Source organism: Pomacea canaliculata, linkage group LG6, assembly GCF_003073045.1.
Source record: "Pomacea canaliculata isolate SZHN2017 linkage group LG6, ASM307304v1, whole genome shotgun sequence".
Lineage (NCBI taxonomy): Eukaryota > Metazoa > Mollusca > Gastropoda > Architaenioglossa > Ampullariidae > Pomacea > Pomacea canaliculata.
The window spans coordinates 16018365-16027553 of NC_037595.1; the positions used below are offsets into that span (position 1 = coordinate 16018365).

At 41.4% G+C, this 9189-nt stretch overlaps 1 protein-coding gene across 1 annotated transcript; it reads left to right on the forward strand.

The window, feature by feature from the left end:
• Positions 1 to 1240: 1240 nt before the first annotated feature.
• Positions 1241 to 8747, forward strand: LOC112566162. Its single transcript, XM_025242155.1, has 3 exons — positions 1241 to 1507; positions 1667 to 1924; positions 8232 to 8747. The coding sequence occupies exons 1-3, from the start codon at positions 1241 to 1243 to the stop codon at positions 8745 to 8747; spliced, it is 1041 nt and encodes a 346-aa protein (XP_025097940.1).
• The last annotated feature ends 442 nt before the right edge of the window (positions 8748 to 9189 follow it).

Here is a 9189-nt window from a genome sequence, read left to right on the forward strand (position 1 = left end):
TTCATTCTCAAAGAAACATTAAAAATACACAAAACTCTTAATAGCATGTGAAAATATTTATAAGCAATTATTTGTTAAATTTCCAACTATTAGCTTGAGCATTCCTTCGCAGAGTTTCTGCATGGTGTGTCTTAGAAGTTATTCTCTTTGTTTGCAAATTAATACATTTGGAAAAGATTAAGTATGAAGAAACATTTAAATTCCTCTTTCATGCGTAGCTAACAACTTAATAACATTTGTTTAATATAAAAATTTTTTTATATGTGCGTTATTTCGATTGCCTTCTGTAGATGACATACCAATTATATAACTCAAATGTTTTCATCAATTTGAATAATACAATAAGAAGTAAATCGTAAAATATTTCTATGTTCAAGAAAAAAAACCAAACAACACACACAGAAAGAAAATTCTATACACAGACCTAGCTTAGGAAACACGAATATCTGTGGCAGCTAAACACACACAGAGAGTCCGAAATTAATGTTGATAATTTGTTTGGCACGACAAATAATTTTGTCTTTATATTTACCAGAAATAATTAACATGCAATTTGTTGAAATATTTTACTATAAGAAAATAAATAAATATTATGCTAAAGTTGACATTAACAAAACTATTTTCTTAACATTGTAAAAATGTTTTTTTTTTGAAAAAAGATTGACAGTAATTTACAATTCCTTGCCTATAAACTCTCCAGAACTTCTCTTTATGCGAGCTCTTTGTCTTTTAGGAAACTTTCCTTCGCTTAGTTTTCAGGTAAAAGCACAAACAGCACATCTTTCTGTCATGAAGCAGGAGTTTATGAGAGATGACCAGTTAAGTGATACCACAAATTATTTGAGATGGACTGTCTGAGTGACCACATCACAGTTTTTAGCTTATGCTCTAGAAATGAATAAAAGGTAAGAAAGCGGTTGGAAAACTCAGTTTAGAAAACCTGGCATTTTAACGGCTTTGTATTTCCTACAATCTACTCGTGAAAGAAATTTCTCTGACAACTACATCAATAAAAGTAAAAGAAACTTATGCTGACAGAAACTAGTTTATTTTCCTAAAAAATGCAACAGGAGAATAAACGAACTCCAGGAGAAATGTCATCGCGATGACTGTTTTCATTGTTTTCTCTTCAGACATTGAGGTCACAGCTGTGGTTTCCGTGATGAACGTGACAAAACAGTTTGCGTCTGCTCAGGCCGACACTACAGTTCTACCATCCAGAGAGAGGCCAAGCGATTTGATGTCTAAGACGACGTACGAGATCATCAACGATGTTGTCAGCGGGTGTCTAGCACTTGCAATATCTGTAGTGGGCATTCCCGCCAACCTGGTCACGTGCCTGGTGTTCTGGCGTCAGGGTCTGCGAGACCGGATGAACCTCTGTCTCTTCTGTCTGGCTGCCGTGGACCTGCTGTACCTGATGCCCGTCCTGAGTGTCGGACCATTTCTTCACCTCGCCAATAATCCTCACGCCCAGGAATACACTTTAAAGATTCTTAATGTGGGTGTGAGTGTCATCTACAGTCTGCGTGCGACTTCCGGTTGTTATAATATGATCATCGCCGTAGAGAGGTGCGTGTGTGTGGTGTTTCCGCTCAAAGCCGCTTCACTCTTACACACTCGTACTATGGGCGTGTTGCTGGCTGTGTGCTTTATCTTGATACAGCTTGGCTATGTTGTTGTCCCTCTCGAGTATAATGTCGTTAACATTGAAGTAGGCGGAATGGTGGAATGGCGGCTTGTGCCGACACAATTGTTTCTTGAAAACCAGGAGTTGTTTCGGACTATAGAAATGTCAGTCCTGACAGCATCACTGCCACTCATTACCTTTTTCGTAGTGTTCATCACAGCAGTCATCACCGTCATCAAGCTGACAGCAGCGGCCAAGTGGCGAAGAAAGACGAGTTCCACGTGCCGCAAGAAAGTAGGTCACGAGACGGCGCTGACCAAGATGATTCTGGTCGTCTCCTTCATCTACATCTGCAGCATGGTTCCTATTGTGATAGTGACATTTACCCGACTACTTGTTGACGATTTTTCACCAAATGGTCGTTATTATTATTTATTTATGGGTTCTACTTTCATAGCATTCGTCTGCCCACGATTTCACAGCGCCTCCAACTTCTTTGTCTTCTACAGCAGGTCGTCACGGTTCAGATCGGTGCTTGTCTCTAAGACTTGCTGCAAGAAAAAGAAACTAGTATTCTAAGATACCGAAAATTGATAGCTAACTAGAAATCTGGAAACAAACATTTTTCCCTTCTTTGGAACAACACTGTAGTTTGCAATTTAAAATCTAGTAGGAAACGGTATATCTTGAGATAAACAGTTTTGAGTAAAGGTTGATATGACTGATCTCATGGAAGCAATGGTCCTTTTGAAAAAAAAAACAAACTGTGATGATAATGGGTAGGATATTTTAACTCAGACCTCAGCCTCCTTTATCCAAACTTCCGTGGTGGAAGCAGAGGACAAAATATATATAGCTCTCTTGATTGATAGTATTTATTACTTAAACCGATGAGTAAAAATGAATATAAAATGTGTTATCCTTTTACACTCTAAATTTTTTGTAATCTACATCAGCTATAAGAAGCTAGAAGATGGCGGGTGCGGTTACATCAGTTGCATGAGGTTTGATGACAATGTCTGCAAGTTTGAACCAAAGAGTAGCAGATGCACGCGATTGGCAATTCAAAACTAATTGTTACATTGGCTCCTGTAAAAGAAAACCATATCAAAAGCTTTATGACTGTGAATCTGTATATATTTAATACACATCGTGGCTCTAGGCTTGCCAGTGGCGTGTACCACACCTCTGTAAATAATCATACATTGGTGTATAGGTATTACACTCATTACTGTTTAGAGAGGAAGAGAGAGGCTGTTCCACAGAAAACTCCATGACTATTCCAGGCTTAAGTTAAGCAGAACAATTATAGGAATGGTGATATCTAACTTTGATTCCTTTATTTTTTGTGCAAAATAGTGAAGAGAAGGGAGGAGACTGTTTACCCGTTAATAAGCAAATAATAATAATAAATAATAGTAATAATAATACCCGTTAATAAGCAAAGATTTGTGTGTGTGCCTTAGTGAAAGGACATAGAGCAGCGAAAAGATGAGGCTAGGGTCGCTTTTACTAAAACTGTAATTAAACAGTTTGACCAGCCCTCCTGAAGGCTCCACTAGTGGAGTGTGGGGTGTCACGTGTCGCTTGCTCCTTGGAAGGTTTGTCGTCACTGGTGCTGACGTAAGATATGGCTATTACGTAAGAAGAACGGGTAATCCAGAGAGAGAGAGACAGGGACGAGATATTGAAGGCTTGTGATCGGGTCGGCAGAGAAAGAAAAGTTTCTGTACTGAGAAAAGCTGTTGTGGTCGGGATTTGCTGCGGTGCACATGGGACGGGTACGAGCAACGGATCAGTTTTCTCCTGCTTTTTCTGTGTGTGACAGAAACAACGCGTCACGAGCCGAATTGGGTGAGTAAATAGAGCTGTTCCTGTCGCCTTGTCGCAGGCCGTTAGCTGGCTGATCAGTTTATTTTATCTTTTGAGGTCGCGCTCTGTGACCGCCAATACATTTCAGTTTCATATTGTAACTTCGTGTGTGCGTGTTTTATGTCCACTGAGAAGTGATTGGGTTCGTTGCTCGCCTTGGGAGAGTGGAAGTTTGTGTGTGTGTGTGTGTGCGAGTGTGTCTGAGAGAGAGAAAAGTCCCGCGACGCCCGATCGCGTCACGCGACATGGGGCGTGGGGATGGAGTCAAGGGTTGACAGAATATAGACTGTGTACATCTTGTGTGTATCGAGGAGTTTTCGAGAAAAAAGATTTAAGCGTTTGATTCGCGACAGATGGTAAGTTTATTTGGAAATACTTTAGTTCAGGGATGCCCAACCTACGGCCCGCGGGCCATATCCGGCCCGCGACGCGGTGCCATCCTGCCCGCGAGAATTCTGCCCACAGTGCAGGAAATCGGCAAGCTAATAATAAAAAAAGACCTAAAAAACGAAAAAAAGGGAAGAAGAAGTATTTATTCCTACGAAGGGGCGTCTCTCAATCTTTTTTTAGATGGACGAATATTTCGATTCAGTTCTCCGACTTGGTGTCTCTACTATGCAGCCGGACATTCAGAAGTTGGTTTTGGGTAAACAACTTCAAATATCCCACTAATTACTACATAATTAATGGTAAGTACAACTTGCTTCTAATAAAAATGGTATCTGCTCTATTTTTTCCTTTTTTTGTATTTTTGCGGTGAAGTGGCCCGTGACACGCATGTCGGAAATGTGTATGGCCGCAGGCCGAAAAAGGTTGGGCATCACTGCTTTAGTTGTTGGCACAGATGTGGAGAAGCCATAGCACGTTACTGTCAGTAGCGACATGTCATGAACAAGTATGTTACTCTCAAAGAACATTTTCGCCAGTACTCGTGGCTGCATTCCAGAAGTCAGGGAGATGACTGTTACCGGAGCTTTTGTACATTCGTCATTGCCGTGACTTGAGAAACGTCTGCCACTGGAAAAGATTATCGTCCTTTGCTTCATTTTAATTTTAACATAAAATTATGAGTAGATATGAATAATGAAAAATTATGAATATTATCGAAAGTATTAATATAAGTGTTTATGTGTTTAAGAAGTTATGTATCCACTTAAGCCTTTGTTCGCGGTCAAATCTGTGATATCTAACTGTCCCCATTGCAACACATCAATGCCACTTACCTCGCCGGTGATTTCACTGGTCTGACATTGTTGTTTGTATGAACATTAAAGGTTAACGATGTTAGTTAAAGGCAACAGATGTTTACTGTTTAGAGATTGTGGCATGAAGAGGTCGATCACTCGGCATGTTGCTGTATACAGTATGAGTATGTGGGTGTGTACGGTATGTGAGTGGTGCGTGGTTAGTAGTAGGTGTAGTATGTGGGGACGTGCTCTTATCAACGCAATGTCGTCACTGATGACATCATCACATGTTGCCTGTATATATGTGAGTGCAGTTTAGTGAGTATGTGTGTGATGGTAGTAGGTGAGTATGGTGTGTGAGTGGTGCGTGGTTTGTGTGTATGGTAGTAGGTGAGTATGGTGCCTATGTGAGATGTAGATATGTAGGTGTGGGGACGTATTGCTCTTTATCAACGCATTGTTCTTGGTAACTGTGTGTATACGTCATTGTGCAATGTCGTCACTGATGACATCATCACATGACGGAGTAGAGACTGAACTATAGAGGATAACGCTGAACTACTTCATGCTGACCTCTTGAACTGTGTAGATATAGCAGCAGGTTCTGGACGTCCTTATCCTTTCCCTCCATAAGTCTATCGTGTGTCCTGTGTCATGTTCGCTAACTGTTTATTCACTTCTGCTTGATTGTTCTGATTCTGGTTTTGTGCGGACTTCAATGAGCGATAAATGATTGTAATACATCCAGAGCACGTGGCATCTCTAGCTGTGTTCACTTGTCTTTGAACATGCAAGAAAGGAAAGGAGAAAAAAACTGATGGATAAGGAGTAGGAAATAGCTCAAGCCAATTAGATGCACATCTTTGGTATGAAAAGCAAATAATTTTCTCTAATTTTCTCTCTGTAGCTATAGCATGACTAGTACTAGGTGACCAGCTATATTGTACAGTGTACAATGGACAGCCGGTATCTGCAGCTGTACACAGGGAGCAGTAGCAGACTGAAAAAGCTCTCTACTTATTGCCACAGTATAGGGCAGTGAGTTGTACAGCAGGGTGTGTGGGAGGAACAATGCTTTGTATCTATCTCAGTTAGACCTTCGTAAATTTATAGCAACCATTCACCACATTTTAATTTTCTGTAACATAGCAGCACACAGTACTTACAGTGAAGACAAATGGCGGTCACAGCACGACTGATACAGCCTCTCTCTTGCCATCTTTCTCTCTATCCGAGACACAGCCTGTCTCTTGTTCAATGCAAGTGTCAACGAGGGAAGAAAAATATTGGAAATAAATAAAGATTTTTTTAGACGATAACAAACATCTCTGTACATGTGTTTGAGTGCCTGGATGAATGATGCAAGTTTTTGTCGCATTGTACGCAAAGGACAGGATGACGAAGATATTTTTTATTTTTTACACATGTTTACCGATTTCACAATGTTTCATAGACTTATTTAGTCGATTTTTTTAGTATAACAGAGCAAAACTCACACTCATGGAAACACACCAAAGCGTATATGAAGATTTATTCAGTTGAACACTGCACACACATCGATACAGCATCTGAGTACTTCTCTTGGATAATTAGATGATATGCAAATAGAAACCTAGCAACCATTACTAGATTTCTCGCTACCCTAAAGCTCCATACCCTATTTCCATCTTCAGACAAACAGTCGGTGCAAATATAAATGTCAATTAAAATTGACGATGAAGGTGATAAATGTTATGTCCACAACACTAATGACGTTTCACAAAACTTCGTCAAACTAGGACATCGGGAAAAATAGATCATTGCATTTACTCAGAACGAGGGAAACATTCTCCTGTTCAATCAACAAAAATCGACAAGCAGGGCTAAGTATAAAGACCCCAGAGGTCAGTTTTCTAGACACAACGGCGACAAACCAAACCAACCAATCAGCTGCGATGACCGTTAGCACGTTGTACAGGCACGTGACTTAGTCTGGTGTATCACAGGTGGACAAGATGACTGAACAGCTAGTGAGACGTCTAACAACCTGACAAGAACATTATGAACATATTGTGCTTCTGCTTGTCTGCAGTGATCAGGTGTGACATGCATCCACTCAGTGTCGGGATGTCTGATACACATTAACTGACAGCTGCAATTAATTACAATCCGTGTTATAAAAACACTTACTAAATCAACAGTTTTAAAATAATAACAAACGTGTGATGTATATCACGAAGAAGCATTCTTTCAGCGCCTGAACAGAAGTACGAAATATGGACAGAATACGACTATGCGGACAAGTAATAAAAGACAAACAGAAAACACAAGGAGGAATAAGGAAGCAAACAGTAAAGATGGAGAGTGTCATAATCTGCAGAAAAAGTCGAGCAGGTGGACTAGTTATCTGACTATAGTGACAACTATTGACAAGGATGTTGATTGGTGTAAGGAGTAATGTTCATCCAAGAGGTGCGTTGTCAGTGCACGTTTAAAGGATTCAACAGTGGGTAGGTGGAGGAGGTGCAAAGGGAGAGAGATCCATTGTTTTGCTGCACAATAACTAAGAATCCTGTGGCCGAATGTTGATGTTCTGGCGACAGGAAAAGAGGCCATACGGTCATCAGACGAGTTATTTGACTGGGATTTACAGGAAATAATCAGGGCAGGAGACAGCAAAGAAATTAAAACACTGCACGGACAGTTTGTACTGGATGCCAGAACGGATGGGAAGCCAGTGTAGAGAACGAAGGAGAGGGTGGCGTGGTCCCGTTTCCTAGCTCTAAGCAGCAGACGTGCAGCCGACTTCTGTACTTTCTGGAGTATGTGAAGAAGGTATGCAGGGCAGCTAACAAGCAAGGAGTTGCAGTAATCAAGTCTGGATAAAACAAACACACAGACAAGAGTGTTGGTAGCACGTGTAGACAGAATGTGACGGATGGCACTGATCTGGCGTAGTTAATACAGCTGTCACTAGTATATCATAACAGGCAGACAGACAGGCAGCTGTCACTTGTTTCACCAGATTTTAAATTAGTATCTGTAAATGATGAACTTTGTAACCAACTTTTTGGCTGTCGAGAACACCTCAGCGGCTTTCTTGCCGAGAGAGGAATCAGTCGACCTGTTCTCTGAAGAAACTTTACACATTTTGAGAGACGTTTTCAACGGCTACATCGCTAGTATCATCTGCGTGGTTGGCATTCCCGCCAACTTGGTCACGTGCCTGGTGTTCTGGCGTCAGGGTCTGCGAGACCGCATGAACCTCTGTCTCTTCTGTCTGGCTGCTGTGGACCTGCTGTACCTGCTGTGCTCCGTCCCCCTGACTTGTCTAAGCGCATTTCTCTTCATAGCTGGCAATACTTTGGCAGAGGAGTACAGCCTGAAGACTCTTATCTACGGATTATGGTTAGTCTACAGTCTGCGTGCGACTTCCGGTTGTTATAATATGATCATCGCGGTAGAGAGGTGCGTGTGTGTGGTGTTTCCGCTCAAAGCCGCTTCACTCTTACACACTCGTACTATGGGCGTGTTGCCTGGCTGTGTGCTTTATCTTGATACAGTTAGGCTACACTGTCATCCCCCTCATGTATCACGTGGCCAGCTACGACGTTGATGGAAGGAAGCGATGGCACTACGTGCCAACACAGATGTTTCTCGATAACAAAGATCTGTTTGAAACGGTGGAGTTGACGGTCCTGACAGTGTCACTGCCAATCACCACGTTCCTCGTGGTGTCTGTCACAGCTGTCATCACAGTCATTAAGCTGACAGCAGCGCTCAAGTGGCGAGAGAAGACGAGTTCAACGACAAGAGAGAAGGTGGGTCGCCAGACGGCGCTGACTAAGATGATTCTTCTCGTCTCTGTCATCTACATCTGCAGCATGCTTCCCAGCGTGTCGCTCTCCATCACCCGGCTGCTTGTTGACGGCTTTTCACCTGATGGCGGTTACTACAACCTGTTCATGGGAACCCACATCGTCGCCAACGTTTGCCCTATGGCCCACAGCGCCTCCAACTTCTTCGTTTATTACAGCCGGTCGTCGCGGTTCAAATCTTCCCTCGCTGACATGTTTTAACACATACACAACTCTAGTTATGTAAAGGAGAGGACATGCTAAAGATACAAACAGGCAGACATAACAAAGGGAGATAACAAGTAAAACTCGTCAGCTTTCAAGTTCAACAGAGTTAATTCCCAAGAATTTCTGTGTTGAACTGTAGTTTCCCTTTACCTGTGTCTTTACATCTGTCTATTCACCAATCATCAGAAAAAAAGCATAATGAGAAAAGAAAGTAATCAAATAACATGAAACGAAATTTGTTTCTTGTATATAAGAACACTGCAAGTTAGTTGGTTGTTAAAAGTAAAACCTGAGTCTGATTTTAATTGTTTTTTTAAATATTATATATATAGATAAAAGAAAGATCGTTCATCCCAATGTTAGCACTCATTGCCCAAAATACAACACAGTTAAGTGAGGCAACAGTTTCCAGTCCAAACATTTGGGATTCGATTAA

Excerpts from the sequence above, each read along its gene's own strand:
- LOC112566162 (XM_025242155.1), top strand. The coding sequence starts at position 1,241 with ATGTCTAAGACGACGTACGAGATCATCAACGATGTTGTCAGCGGGTGT. Across the intron at positions 1,508-1,666 it reads TAAAGATTCTTAATGTGGGT|CTTGGCTATGTTGTTGTCCC; the intron begins GTGAGTGTCATC and ends ATCTTGATACAG. Across the intron at positions 1,925-8,231 it reads GTTCCACGTGCCGCAAGAAA|TTAGGCTACACTGTCATCCC; the intron begins GTAGGTCACGAG and ends ATCTTGATACAG.